Source organism: Lontra canadensis, unplaced genomic scaffold (genome assembly GCF_010015895.1).
Source record: "Lontra canadensis isolate GAN:19392208 unplaced genomic scaffold, GSC_riverotter_1.0 scaffold53, whole genome shotgun sequence".
NCBI classification, from domain to species: domain Eukaryota; kingdom Metazoa; phylum Chordata; class Mammalia; order Carnivora; family Mustelidae; genus Lontra; species Lontra canadensis.
In genome coordinates this window covers 1735480-1749396 of record NW_022631047.1, presented here as the reverse complement: position 1 = coordinate 1749396, position 13917 = coordinate 1735480, and the positions used below count along the sequence as shown (strand labels likewise).

The window sequence follows — 13917 nt, the reverse complement described above, 5'->3', positions numbered from 1 at the left end:
GTGGCTCTAGCTTTGGTGGCTCAACCCTGCCAATCCTGCCCAAAGGCCAGGGGTGAGTCTGGGACCCAGGCCCGGGCATGAGGTCCTCTGAGTGAATTAGGGGGCCTGCCCTGCTGCTGCTTTTCTCTTTCCCCATTCACTGCCAGCTTCCCTCCACTGCCCCATTCCCGTGCCACCCTTTCTCCCTCTTGGGGGGGGGGGTCATCGATCCTAAGCCATAAAATAAATTTTATTCCAAAATAACAAAATAAATAATCTACTGTACACGATCTGAAAAGAAAGACGCTCTAACTGCTCAGACAGGTGCTGCGGTCCAGCCCCCAGCTGAGGGAGACCCTGAGTCCAACCCAGGCCTCCTGAGGGGGCCGGTCGAGGGGACCCCACATTCACCCTCCCCCCTACCCCCCGAGAGGGCAGGAGGGAAAAAGTTGCTGAGGACTTGGGGGAAAGATGGGGATAGGTGGGCAAACTGCAGCACTTGTTAAATTAAAGAAACAAACTAGAAGCACAAAAATGGGGGAGCAGAGGGGAGGAGGAGGTCCAGTGTTCCCAGGCCCCCAGTTCTGGGGGGAAACATTGCCATTTTTAGCTGTTGGACCTTCCCAGGGAAGTCCCCTTTTCCCCCATGTCCAAACTGAATCCAACTGCTCATACCACTGGTTCAAGCTACAGAGAACGGGAGTGTGTTGTGTAAGGGAGGGGAGAACCCCAGATACCCTGGAGACAGAGTCCTTGCCCCCTTGCTCTAGGCAAGGGTGAAGGGGCACCACGCACCCTCCTTGTGTCCTCTTGCCAGGCCCCTGCTCGTTATTGCTTGAAGCCCCATAGTTCTATGCCCATGGAGCAGGTGGGGAGGCAGGAGAAGGGCAGCTGAAAGATCCAGGGTTGTGACTAGATGCCAGGGATGGAGAATGTCGGAGTCCATGTGAGCCAGAAGCCCAAGTCCTGGGTCTGAGGACACCAGCGCACCCCTCACTGCCTGCTGGCCTCTGCCTCCACTTTGACGCTGCTCCTGCGACCTTCCACCAGGGCAGGATGGGGTCCCGGGGCGGGGCATCGGTCCAGCAGCCCTTCCTCGAACTCTGTAGGAAGAAAAGGGGTAAGTTAGGAGGCCTTGGGGTGAACGATGCAAGGAGGTGGCTGGACAGGAGGCAGGTGTCAGGAGACTGCAAAGATGAGCTGGATTTGATAGGCTGCCTCCTGCCCACTGCACATTTATAGGTGTGTGTATGGGGGGTGTTCCATACCCAAGTGTGTGCGTCCCCCTCCCCTTTCTGGCTGTGTGTAGCGCTCTCTCTGTATGTGTCTCTCTCCTCTGTCTCTCCCGCCTCCGTTCTGCTGGAATTTCTGGTTCTGTCAGGAGCTGTGGGGGTGGCTTGGCTCTGACCTCTCCCCCTCCCCCCCCTTCCCAGGCTCTGCCGCCCCCACTCATCCCTGGCCCCCTCCCAGGCCCCACCTACCCTACCATGCCCCTCCAGTTTCTTAGAAGCCAAATCAGGGGGAACACAGGAAGCCAGCCTCCCAACTCCTCCCCCAAGAAGAGCCCCCCCTTCCAGTCCCCACCCCCACTTCCCACCCACGCACAGTTTAAAAATACCAAGCCAGGGTTGGTGGCTTTGTCTGCTGCATCACTCTCAGCCCAGCCGCTCTGGCCCTCTGGCGGACTACTCCCTTCCCCCATACACACACAAAGCATCCCCCTTTGGGCTCCTCTACTTCCCAGCTAGGCAACCCCACTGTAACTCCTAGCCTACCCTAACCTTCTGCCTTGGTGGCAGCTCTGTCTCTGCTTCCTTTCTTGGTGATCCTCCCTTCCTGTTCCCCTAGTCCCCCATTCTCTGTCCCCTTGCTCACTCCAGCGCTCCTTTCACAGATCTCCATTAGGATCAGATCCTCCTAGTGGAAACAATCCTGTAGGATCCCCCTTTCCTCAGCCCAAGGCCTGGATGGCTGGAGCCCCAGCACCCTACTGGCTGCCCTCTCTGGTGACTACATCCCTCTCCCTCCCACCAGGCCCCAGGACGCCAGGACTGCTGGGTGGGGCCTGGGTGGCAGGGGTGCTTGGGGACAGCGCTGCTGCTGCCTCACCTGCGAGAGGCGGCTTCGCAGGCACACAGGGGCTGAGGCGCCCCACGCGGTCGTGGGAGACGAGGCGGGCTAGCCGCAGCCCCTCATCCATCAGTGTCTGCTGCAGGATGTGGCGGCTCCACAGCCCATGGGCTGGCAATGCCAGCGGCAGGTCAGCAGGGGGCGGCGTCAGCCTTGGGCATGACCCCACAGCTGTGGGCATGGGCACGGATCAGGTAAGGGACTACAGTCAAAGGAACCCCGCCCCACCCCCTCCCCACCTCAAGCGCAAAGCAGACCCATAGGCCCAGGCCCCTTTGCCCCCATCCAGCCAGGCCTCCCAACCCTGCTCCAGGCAGAGGCCTCCTAGCTCCTTCCTCCCACCTACTCCACCCCCACAGCTCGAAGAAAAGTATTCTGATGGACACTCACCCTGCAAGTGTCCGTCAAGACTCTCCCCAGACAGGCTGGCACTGTCCTCCTCCAGGCTGGGCCGGTATGGGGGTGCATAGGACTCAGGGCCTGGTGGAGGCTGCTGGAGTTCAGAGTGACTTTGCTCTCCAACCTGTGGATGCCCCAAAGGGGAAGATGAGGACCTAGCAAGGGAGGGGCTGGGGAGGGGCGCTAACCCCCTGTGTCCACCCTAGAAACCTACCTCCTGTTTTAACTTCTTCAGTGGAGGGCCTCCCAGTTCTTCGGGGTGAAGCCTGCGAAGACGAGAGCAGTAAGGAAGGTGAAGCTGGGGAGGGCGGCACGGCGGGCAGAACATAGAATCTGGGGAGGAGCGTGTGCTCTTTCAAGACCAGAAAGCAGCTGGCTGAGCAGGAGTGTCTAGCTCTGGTACTGCTGTTGTGGGTGAGCAGACAAAACCCGAGATGGACAGGAGGAGGGCCCAGGCCCAGACAAGTGGGCTTGGCGCAAAGCAGGACACGCACGTGGGCAGGAAGCAGGCCTAGAGGCCCCTGCCCGGGAACTTAGGCCCAGGACCCAGCTACTTGGCAGGATTCTCTAATCTAGGAGGGACCTGGAGAAGGGAGTCTCACCTGGAGCCCTTCAACGAGGACAGGTAGGTGCTCTCTCGGGCCACTTGGCGCGACAGGGAGAAGAGCTCCACCCTCCGCAGTAAAAGTGTGTTGTCCCGCATGCAGAACTGTGCAGCAGCTTCGTTGATGGTCAGCTGTGGAGAGGGCCGCCGGAGTGGGCACAGTCCTCAGGCCCCACTGCCTTGCCCAGACCTCCTCCCACCCTTCGCCGTCAGATAAAGCCCGTGCATTAGACACTTGCTTAGGATCTGATGCTATGGAGTTCTCTGGAGGCAGAGGACAAAGGCCAACCTCCCTGGCTGCCGAGGGAGCCTGGAGTCCCCTCAGCCAGAGCAGTCCCGAGCGGCACGGAGCGGGACTGCCCGGCGCTGGCCTGTACCTCTGCTTCGCCCCCAGCTGAGGAGGGAAGCACTGCAGTGGCCAGGACCGGGCTGTGTGGAGGCGACTGGGGCCTGGGGTCCTGGTCAGGAGGCAAGGAAACAGGTTGGGGAGGGCAAAGGTTCTCCACGGTGAGGAGGGTGAGGCCTGGGAGCCAAGTGCAATCCTAGGAGAATGGGGTCCTCACCTCGTGCAGGCTGAGCTGCTTGCCCTCCCGCCGCTTGGAGTCAAAGCGGCCGTAAATGATGCTGTATTTGCGGATCTCCTCCTCCTTCTGGCTGTCACTGTCGTCCATCTCAAAGATGTGCCCCACGCTCCGTGCCAGCTTCTTGTTCAGCTTCAGCAGGGACGTCACCTCCCCAGCATCCCCCCTTGGGAAGCTCCGGAAGATCCTCTCCACACTCTCCACCACCATGCGCACCATCTCTGGTTCCAGGCGATCCGGACCACCCCCAGCCCCAGCGGCTGCCAGCCCCCCAGCCCCAGTCCCCTCCTGGACTCCTCCCCCTGCAGGTGGGGAGAAGGGGGGTGAGCCTGTCTCCTCTTCTCCTCCCGCCCCAACGTCGGACTCTGGAGTGCTCCGTCCTGGCCAGATCCGGGGGTCTCCGGCCCCAGGTCCCCCAGGCAGTGGTGACAGCTTCTCTCCAAGTTCAAGGGGGCTCTTGGGGCTAAAACTGCGGGCACTGCCTGCCTTTTCCCCTGGGCTGCTGTGCCCATTGCTCATGCTTCCTTTCCGGGTGCCTGCAGTCTCGGAGATCTTGAAAAGTGGGATACTGGAGACAGGCACAGCAGGCACTGGCTGACTGAAGAGCCCTGGATTGGTGGCCCATTCTCTCAGTGCCTTCTGCAGGCGGCGGACATGGAGGGGCTTGGTGGCCATGCCCACGAGTGCCATGATCTCCAGGAACTCTTCCTCGCCAGCCTCACACAGTTGCTGCACGTCGTCCCCTCCCTGCTGGATGAAGGTTTCATAGTAGGAAAGGAGATTGGCGCGCTGCAGGACCCGGTAAAGCTGCAGTTCCCCCAGTGTCCGAGGCAGTGCCATGGCTCGGGCACTGGGCCTGAATAGGAGTGCGGTAGAGAGAAAGGCAGGCAGTCAGTATGGGTCCTCCTGCTGAGTACCAACCCACACTCGCAATTGTCCTCTCTTTCCTGCTTGCTTCCCTTCCCCTCCTCTAATGTGCTCTCTGCCCAAGACCCAAGCCTGAGCACAGACTCAGAACTAGGCATTACCAGGAGGCATAAACATAGCAGTGCCATCTCAGACCGGCCACAAGTACCAAAAGGCAGCCCAGTCTCTCTGCCAAAATCAAAGGCTCTTCACCCCCATTTTCAGCTTTTACTTTTCTGGCCTGGGGCAAGGAGACCTTGAGCACTGAGGCTAGCCAGCACACCCCTAGGATGGCTGGGCCTCCTTTTCGCCCAGAACAGTCTTCACCCTCCACCCTAAATGCCCAGCAGTCTCAGCTTTACTCAAGGTGACTTTCTACACTGAGGTGCATGTGGGACCCCTGTCCTCCCCACAGTGGATGCGTGGGACCTACTGCTGGCCAGTTTCACTCCGTGGTGGCGGTGACGTCCTACCTAGGCAGCTGCAAGGGAGGGGTGTGGCCCTTTCTCACTCAGCAAGCCAGGCGGACCCCTGCTCTGCTCAGCTCCCCTGGGCTGTTCCGCGGGACCTCCCCTCTCCTCCCGACTGCCCAGTGCCTCTTAAGTTGGCCCCTCTCCCAGCAGTGACCTTCCCCACCTGCTGGGTAGGTAGGCCGATCCCTTCAGCTCAGGCGCCAGCTGGGAGGAGTGCCTCAATTGTTCTGCTCTGGGGCCTGTTCCGCCCACACACACTCCTACAGCGGCAGCGGCAGTGGGCGAAAACCGCCTGGGGGCTCCCACCTACCTCCTCTCCCTCTTTTTCCACCCACACCTCCAAGTGGAGCGGGGGAGCGGCTCAAGGCCTCTTGAGGGAGGGGCTGCACACCGAAACTCCCCTCCGCGTGCCGTAAATATAGCTACAGAAAAGAGAAGGGAAGCCTAAAGCTTCTCCACAGCCCTGCTGATGCTCTCCCCTGGCTCCGAGGCGCCGGCTTCTCCCGGACCCCGGGGCTCGCGTACTCCGTATCAACGGAAGACTGAAACAGCGCAGCAGCCCTCCCCCAGCCCTATTACCAGCCAAAGCTCCAGGGCTTCCCCTGGCGTTTGGGGGCCCCCACATTCTTTGCAGGGGGTTCACATGCCAGATCACATCGGCAGAGTAAACGGGGGATGGAAAATTAAGTACTACTTTTTCATATCCAGCTTCATCCACTCCCTACCTGCTTCCAGGGCCCCCTAATTCAAAGACGCACCCCCTTTTCAATCAGTCTCCACCCCCCACCCCCGTCCCGCTTCCCCTCGTTCTCTCCTCGACCTCCGCCCTCCGGACCCCTTTACTGAGTCCAGCTCCACCCATTCCACTCCCCGCCGCTTCCCTCTGCCCACTAACTTGGGTCTGGGCTGCGGGGTCCGGCGGGCGCAGTCCCCTCCGCCCGGCGGCTGCTCGGCTGTGGGGGAGGGCGCTCTGTGCATGGACGGCCGGAGGCCACAGGGGCTGCCCCTCTCGGTGCCCAGCGCTCGGCGCCTGGCGCGCGCTGCCGTGTCCGCCGCTGTCCGGGCTCCGTCCCTCCCTCCACGTCTCCTCTCTCCGAGCCTCCGCGCCTCTGTCTGTGCCTCTGCCCCCCCCTCCCCGGCTGCGCTTGCCGCCTCTCCGCGCCGCCGCCCCCGCAGGACGCACGGGGAGCGAGGCCCGGCGCGGCGCTGGCTGCCGGGCGGGCGGAGGGCGTGGGCAGCGCCGGGGGCGGGGGCCGGGGGCGGGGGGCGGGCGCCCGGGCCTCGGGGCCGGCGGTGGAGGCGCCGCGGCAGAGCCTCGGAGAGAGGCGGAGACTAGGGGGATGGGGGCGTGGAGCGGGAGGCGGGGGCGGGGACTCGGAGCGGCGGCGCCGAGCTTTGGGACTGAGGTGACCAAGGCCGGGCTGCGGGAGGGCGGGCTTGGGGACCCGGCGGGCGGGGCGAGGTCGCTCCGCGCCGCCCACGCCGGATGCACAGCCGGCCCTCTTCGCGCCCACGTACCCACGTGAGCGCCCAGCCGGCGACATTCCTACATCCCCCTCCCCGCCCGCTCCTACCCCTCCGAGCGGAGAGCGGAGTTTCACAACCACGCGCGGGTACACAAAAACACGGAGAAGCGCACGAACGTGCACACGCGCCTCAACAACTACGCGGACGCCCGCTGCCCACACTCCGGCCTCTCGATGCTGTACGTGGGATTGCTAGGAATGAGCCGGGAAAAGTTGGCGGAGCCTTGGGGTGCGCGGGTCCTCTCGGGCGTGCATCCGACTCCCCTTGAGTACGCTTAGGGCAGGTCTGCTAGCGCGGGGCTCTGCAGGAATTCCTCGGATATCCCAGCACTCTTACCATGCTGCAAAAGGAGTCATTTGAAGGCCCCTGCTGAGAAACCCAGGCCTCCATCCCTGCCTCGAGTCCCTGTCGAAGTTTGGGGTACAGGAATGGGAGGGTTATGGTAGAAGCTAACGCGTCGATCAGTCGCGTCGGGCTGTTAGAGCATTGGTCAGGCAGGGATGGAAGGAGGTACCCCTCCTTCCCCTACTCGTCGCACCCTGTTTGCTAAGGATGGGGACCTGCTTCTGGGGAATTCTGTGGGAAAGCTGGGGTAGGGAGAACATCCATTCTGCGGACGTTTTTAAGGGCCTGCGCTTGAGAGAGTCTAATGGAAGATGGGCGGGAGGCCGGAGAGTCCGACGTGGCTCCCTGCGGAGGAGTTGGAGGGAGGAGCTCCCTCAAGGAGCCTAGCCCCCCTCCGCAACCCACCCTCCCCGTTTGTTTCTCCTAGACCCATCTGGTTCCCATTACACTCCCGCCCACGGCTGGGAGGTGGGGGTGGGGGTGGGGGGCCAGCAGGGGCTCTGAGGGCGGGTTCTGGCTCCAGGCCCCGACAAAATAAAGGCACGGTGGATGGGGAACCGAGCGGACCGGCCGGGGGTCAGGTTCTCCCTGGTCCGAAATCTCAGCCCCGCCCCGCCATTCCGCACTTCTGAGTGGCTCGGGGCCTGGCAAGGCGTGGGCGGCGTGGGCTGGGACTAGTTCTACATTCCGGCTCAGCAGGGGGACCTTTCCGTCTCCGGTGGGGGCAGAAGAGGGGGAGTGCATCCCTGGGTGGGATTTCGGTACCTAAGATTCACTTCTCCTTCAGCCCCAAACGAAGTGAGGAGGTAATAGGAAAGCGCAGATCCCTCCTCCCCCAACTCCCCATCCCCAGTTCCGCAATTGGAAGGCGCGGCTAGACGGGCTCCCTCCCGGGACTCTCCCCGACCCTCTCTGAAGTGTGTGGGCATCCCCTCCCCCACTCTTCTCTGGTTATTTTGGAGCCTGGGCTGCCAGCCGCTGGCCCCGGGTTTCCACGTGCCTCCTCCCTCCCCCTGCCCACGCGCCCCGTGACGCACATCCTCCGCCCACGCAGCCTCTGTTTCAGGCGCCCCCCTCCCTCCCACCCGGGCCCCTTTGGGGCGGTGCTGAGCCCCCGGGTCCGGAGGGAGACGCAGGCCGGGGAAAGAGAGCGGAGTAGCGAGTGAAGCCGGCGAGGGTAACCAGTTGGGCGCTGGGCCCTTGGGTCCCAGCCCGGGAAAGGGGAGGAGGGAGGAGCCGATTCCGGGTCCTCCACTTTTTTATTCTGGGGGCGGATATTCGGCCAGAGAAGGAGGAAGGGAGACCAGCCCCAAGACCTGGGCTTGCCCAGTCCCCTAGGGGAGTAAGTAGGGGGTCTCCATGGGTGCGAACCTGTGTGGGAGAGTGGAGCTCCCGAGGGTTTGTATCTTTGTTTTTCAGGGTTGTCGTGAGGTTCAAATGAGAAGATGTGTATGAAGACTCTGTAAAGTGCCAAGCAAATTTAAGACGTTATTGCTAGTTTGTGCCTCTGTATCCTCAGATAATGTATTTATATGTTTCTTTACATCGAATTGTGTATCTCTCTGTCTCTCTCTAGGTTTGTATGTGAGCCCCTATGTGTGGATTTAAAAATATGTACATTTAAAAAAATCATTGACTTGTGAAGCCCCGCAAGAGGCCCAGAGCGCCCCCGCAGCCGGAGCTGCTGAGACGTCTGTTCTTCGCTTCCCTCCCACTCCTGCCACCCCCAACTCCCCTCCTACTCCCTTCCGTTGAGAACTAGGAATTTCCAGCCTTTTGCAATTGGAGAGAGACATAGACAAAGAGACCGAGACTATGAGAAGCTATAGAAAAACAAAGATAAAAGGTGGCGTGGGGGGGGGGGGGCGATGATAAAAGGTGTTGCACAAATACAAAAATCTTATTTCTCCTTTTTTTCTCCGTGAGCCCCATTCTCCCCAGTGTGGATCAGGACCCCTCCCTACCTGACTCACCTGCTTCCCCCTCCCCCATCCGAGTGTTCTCAGAGTTTACGCATAGCATAGCAAGAGATCCCATTTAATCAAGGATTAATTATTGTCTACACCGGTCTCTTCCAGGAAGGGAAACAGTATCCCCAGTCCCAATTTTCCAAGAACAGGGGGAAAGAGTGTGAAGAAGTGGGTGGAAGAGGAGTGAGGAAATTGCTAACCAGAAGGATTGTCATTCCTGGGCACGTGCAGATTTTCATCTAGCAGATTGCACTGCTCACATTCCCCTACACTACGTTTTTACCAGGCCAAATCAAGTTCGCTCAGCAGGGTCTGGCTCAAATGTCATCTTCCCTCATTCCCCCCCCCCCCCCCGCAAGAATTAATTCCTTCCATCCCTCAGAGGCCTCAAGGCTCTTTGTAAGCCTTTCAATTATACTTGCTTGTCTCTCCCTCAGCCCAAGACTTCTCCAGCGCTGGTCTGCTCTCTGGTGGGCCCTTTGAAATGAATGCATTAATGATGCTATTTCCTGGTCTGAGCAATCTTGAAAAGGGCTATTGACACATTTTGCTCCAAAAGGGGCCAAACCTGGGCTAAACTATTAAGTGAAGAGGTCTCCTTCACTTAAAGTTTCCAGTGAATCTCACAAGTCTGGCTTCTTGGTCTTGGAAAATGTCCACTGTTGTGGGGCATGTGACTGGCTCAGTAAGTAGAGCATGTGACTCTTGATCTTGGGGTGGTGAGCTGAAGCGACAGGTTGGGCGCAGAGTTTACCTAAATTAAAAAAATAAAATGTCCAGTGTTCTGGTAAATTAATTCATACCCAGATGGGAAAGGTAGGAGACTGAAATCTTTGCTAGTAACAGAAAAATATGAATATAAAATAACGATCTTCATTTTTTTCTCTTTGTAACATGTTATAATTGTGGTCTGAGGAGTGTTCTCCTTCAGTTAGTCATTTTACAAGAGATGCTTCACTGGGTGAAGACAAATAATCCTAACCTCTGCCTTGAAGGAGGTAGGGAGATAGTGCAACAAAAGTGGTACCCAATAATGACAGAAGAATAGGGGGCAACTGATGTCTTCTGGTGTTGTAGGAAACTGGTTTAGACAGGTATCCAAAGGACTTGTTGATGTAACCTAGGATATTGATGTATGAATAGATTTCCAGGGCCAGTCAAGTCAGACCAGAATGGAAACTTACATGGAGATATGAAACAGAATATATTTCAGAAACTAGAAATTATTCATTATTGGGTCACCTGGGTGGCTCAGTGGGTTAAGCCTCTGCCTTCAGCTCAGGACTCTCTTGCTCTGTCAAATAAATAAAAATCTTAAAAAAAAAAAAAAAGAAATTATTCATTATTGCTGGATAGGCCGCCCAGGGAGGGGCACCTGATTGGCTCAGTCAGTTATAGTGTCCTACTCTTGGTTTCGGCTCAGGTCATGATCTCAGGATTGTAGGATTTGTCTCCGTATCAGCTCAGTGCTCAGCATGGAGTCAGGTTGTCCTCCCTCTGGTCCTCTGCCCCCTCCCCTTCAGTGCCTGTGTGTGCGCTTTCTCTTTCTGTCTCAAATAAATAAATAAGGGATGCATGGGTGGCTCAGTGGGTTAAAGCCTCTGCCTTCCGCTCAGGTCATGATCCCAGGGTCCTGGGATCAAGCCCCACATCAAGCCCCGCATCATCGCATCATCGGGCTCTCTGCTCAGCAGGGAGCCTGCTTCCCTTCCTCTCTCTCTGTCTGCCTCTCTGCCTACTTGTGATCTCCATCTGTCAAATAAATAAAAATTTAAAAAATAAAAAAATAAAAAAATATTTTTTCCTTTTTCTAACATTTAAATTCAATTAATTAACATATAATGTCTTATTTGATTCAGGGGGTACAGATCTGTGATTCATCATTCTTACATAATACCTAGTGCTCATTACAACACATACCCTACTAAATAAAATCTTTAGAAGAAAACCAGCCCAGGGAGGTGTACAAGTCCATTTTATTAAGTGTATTTTAGATTTGTGCTTTCTCAAACTATGGCAAAGGACTAATTAAAAAAATTCCAGGGCGCCTGGTTGGCTCAGTCAGTTAAGTGTCTGCCTTCAGCTCAGGTCATGATCCCAGAGTCCTGGGACTGAGCCCTGCATTGGGCTCCCTGTTCAGCAGGGAGCGTGCTTCTCTCTCTCCTGCTCCCCTGCTTGTGCGCTCTCTCTTTCTCAAGTAAATAAATAAAATCTTTTAAAAATTCTAATCTATTGTTCCCTACTTCTGTAAAATACACTAAACGTGAATTGTTAGAAAAGTAAAACAAAGTCCATATTTTTATTAGATTCAACAAATACAAAAATTCTCTGTCAAACTGCAAGAAGAGTTTCTAAATGCTTACACTTAATTTCTGAAATACTTTCATTGCAGATTGGTAACAAACTTTGAACAGCTCAATTGTAGTTAGTTTCTTTACATCTATGTTTTAGATCATAGTCAAGACCCCGGGCTTCATCACTCGAGATACTAGGGAATCATAAGGACTTTGTAATATGGGAGTGACACAGGCAGATCTGCATTGAAGAGTAGTGTGGATGAAGGGTTTTATGGTTGCAAAAACCACAGGGAAACCAGCTTGGAGAAAATTAAAGTGGTTCAAGTGAAAGGTGGTAAGATGTATGCAAATAGCCCAAGTAGCTGGGATTCTAGCTTGGGCGACTGAAGAGTTGGAATGGAGGGTCTTCATCAAATTTTTATTGTCTGTAATCCTCCTAGATTAAAAAAAAATAATTATGAAAACGAAAACTTTTTCTTAACTCATTTGACACCACAACCTAATCTGACCCGAACTTACTTGTGGCACACCTCCGAAATTTATATCAAGTTGTTTATAGTTTCATTTATCCCACTTTTGTTTATCCCAGTGTGAATAATTATGTCTCAATGCAGAAAAATTAATTTGTTTGATCACAGGGTGCTGTCCTAGGCCCCACTGGGATTGTTGTCCTATATGTTGTCTATGCACCGTATTACCTTTCTAAAATCCAAAAATATTCTAAAACACATTTACTATCCAGATTTTCCACCCCATTTACTCAACAGTCTTGGCCTGAGTTTTTGGCTATTTGCATACATCAGATCCACCTGCAGATAGTGAATATTCATTGCATTTTGTGCTATAGACTCTGAAAATGGCTCCTTTGGAAAGATTTTATTTATTTTATTTATTTTTAAAGATTGTATTTATTCGTTCGAGAGAGAGACAGACAGAGAGAGCACAAGCAGAGGGAGAGGCAGGGAGAGAGGGAGAAGCAGACTCCCCATGGATTTGGGGGGCTCTATCCTAGGACCCTGAGATCATGACCTGAGCTAGGAGAGATGTTTAACCATCTGAATCATGCAAGTGTCCCTTAAGATTTTATTTTTAAGTAATCTTTGCATCCAATGCGGGGCTCAAATTTACAACCCCAAGATCAAGAGTCGCATGCTCTACTGATCCAGACTGGCACCCCCAGAAGCAGATTCTTAAAAGTGTTTTGAGCAGTGTCCTCATGGTAAAATAAAGCTAAAAGCTTCTTTCGTGACTACCTTGAAGTGTCAGAACTTTTTTGGATGGTAAGGTGGAATGTTTTTATGGGCAATACAGTCTCATTACTGTATATCTCCTTTGCACATGTCAAAAGTCAATAGTCAGTGATCTTCTGGAATTAGTTCCCAAATCTGGAATTAGTTCCTCTGTTCTCTGGCCTTTATTCAAAACCAAAGAGTAAGCTCTGAATGGTGACAATTTGGGGCCTAGTAGAAAATATGTGTGTGTGTGTGTGTGTGTGTGTGCATGCGCACGCACGCGCATGTGTGTGAATACATGTTTTTTTTTTTAAAGATTTTATTTGTTTATTTGACAGACAGAGATCACAAGTAGACAGAGAGGCAGGCAGAGAGAGAGGAAGGGAAGCAGGCTCCCCGCTGAGCAGAGAGCCCGATGTGGGACTCGATTCCAGGACCCTGAGATCATGACCTGAGCTGAAGGCAGCAGCTTAACTCACTGAGCCACCCAGGCGCCCTACATGTTTGTTTTTTAAAACTTTTGGATTTACATGGGGCACCTAGGTAGCTCAGTGGGTTAAGTCTCTGCCTTCCGCTCAGGTCACGATCTCAGGGTCCTGGGATGGAGCCCGGCATAGGGCTCTCTGCTCAGCAGGGAACCTGCTTCCCCTTCCCCCTCTGCCTGCCTCTCTGCCTCCTTGTGATCTCTCTTTCTGTGTCAAGTAAATAAAATCTTTTAAAAAAGAACCTTTGAATTTACAGAAAAATTGAGAAGATAATATAGAGAGTTCCCCTATACCCTATATCCAGTTTTACTATTGTTGCCTTTTACCAGTGTGGTGCATTTGCCAACATTAATGGACCAGTATTCTTATGTTATTATTAATGAAAAGTCTACAGTTTATTCAGATTTTCTGAGTTTTACCTAATATTTTTTTCTATCCAGAAATAACTGGCTGTTACAAGTTCTCAGTCTTTCCTTGTTTTTGATGACCTTGATAGTTTTGAGGAGTACTTGTCAGGTATTTTGTAGTTTGACCCTCTATTGGAATTTATTTAATTTTTTTCTCATGATTAGGTTAGTTTTATGGGTTTGGGGGAGGAAAACCACAGACATTAAATGCCATTTTCATTGCATGACATCAGGAGTACATAGTATCAATGTGATTTAGTGCTGTTGATACTGACCTCTCCAGGTCAGCCGGGGGAATGTGCAATGTGCGTGAGAGACACACGATGACTACTGCAGCAGGGGTAACCTAGACTTTTCTTTTTGAGGATGAAATTTCTTCTCCTGCGCATAGCTCAGACCCATTTTGACTCTTAATACTTTGTTTTGAAAGCTTGAAACTTCCCCAGCAGTAACCTCCTTCCCAGAACTTCCTCTCAGCTCACTGGGCTCCACGATCTCTAGTGCTCCCACCCACCACTATCAGATCCTCTAAAAAAGTAAGATGCTTCAATTTTTACCAACATTAACTGAATATCTGTTTAT

The 13917-nt window shown here is 54.3% G+C and overlaps 1 protein-coding gene and 1 long non-coding RNA gene across 5 annotated transcripts; one reads left to right on the top strand and one right to left on the bottom strand.

Annotated features, from left to right (window-relative positions):
- Positions 1 to 208: 208 nt before the first annotated feature.
- NAB2 (NGFI-A binding protein 2) lies at positions 209 to 6303 on the bottom strand. Of its 3 annotated transcripts, none has more exons than XM_032874521.1 (7): positions 5968 to 6302; positions 3676 to 4549; positions 3111 to 3244; positions 2723 to 2774; positions 2500 to 2632; positions 2089 to 2280; positions 209 to 1082 (listed from the first exon to the last, which is right to left on the bottom strand). In XM_032874521.1, exons 1-7 carry the CDS (start codon positions 6048 to 6050, stop codon positions 973 to 975), a joined length of 1578 nt encoding a protein of 525 aa, XP_032730412.1. In that variant the 5' UTR covers positions 6051 to 6302; the 3' UTR covers positions 209 to 972. The 3 variants fall into 3 exon arrangements, with proteins under 3 accessions (XP_032730412.1, XP_032730413.1, XP_032730414.1); XM_032874522.1 differs by lacking the exon at positions 5968 to 6302 and adding an exon at positions 5236 to 5871; XM_032874523.1 differs by lacking the exon at positions 2089 to 2280 and having other exon boundaries at positions 5968 to 6303.
- A 251-nt stretch (positions 6304 to 6554) lies between these two features.
- On the top strand, positions 6555 to 8494 carry LOC116877688. 2 transcript variants are annotated; one of them, XR_004384690.1, is made up of 2 exons: positions 6555 to 6777; positions 8364 to 8494. It is a non-coding gene; the product is annotated as an uncharacterized LOC116877688 (long non-coding RNA). The 2 variants fall into 2 exon arrangements; XR_004384689.1 differs by lacking the exon at positions 6555 to 6777 and adding an exon at positions 7757 to 8121.
- The last annotated feature ends 5423 nt before the right edge of the window (positions 8495 to 13917 follow it).

What these genes read in the sequence shown, in the direction of transcription:
- NAB2 (XM_032874521.1), bottom strand. Translation starts at nt 6,050, where the DNA reads ATGCACAGAGCGCCCTCCCCCACAGCCGAGCAGCCGCCGGGCGGAGGG. An exon ending in ACCCCGCAGCCCAGACCCAA is followed by an intron (nt 4,550 to 5,967) that starts GTTAGTGGGCAG and finishes ACTCCTATTCAG; the next exon opens with GCCCAGTGCCCGAGCCATGG. An exon ending in AGCAGCTCAGCCTGCACGAG is followed by an intron (nt 3,245 to 3,675) that starts GTGAGGACCCCA and finishes CCCTCTCCACAG; the next exon opens with CTGACCATCAACGAAGCTGC.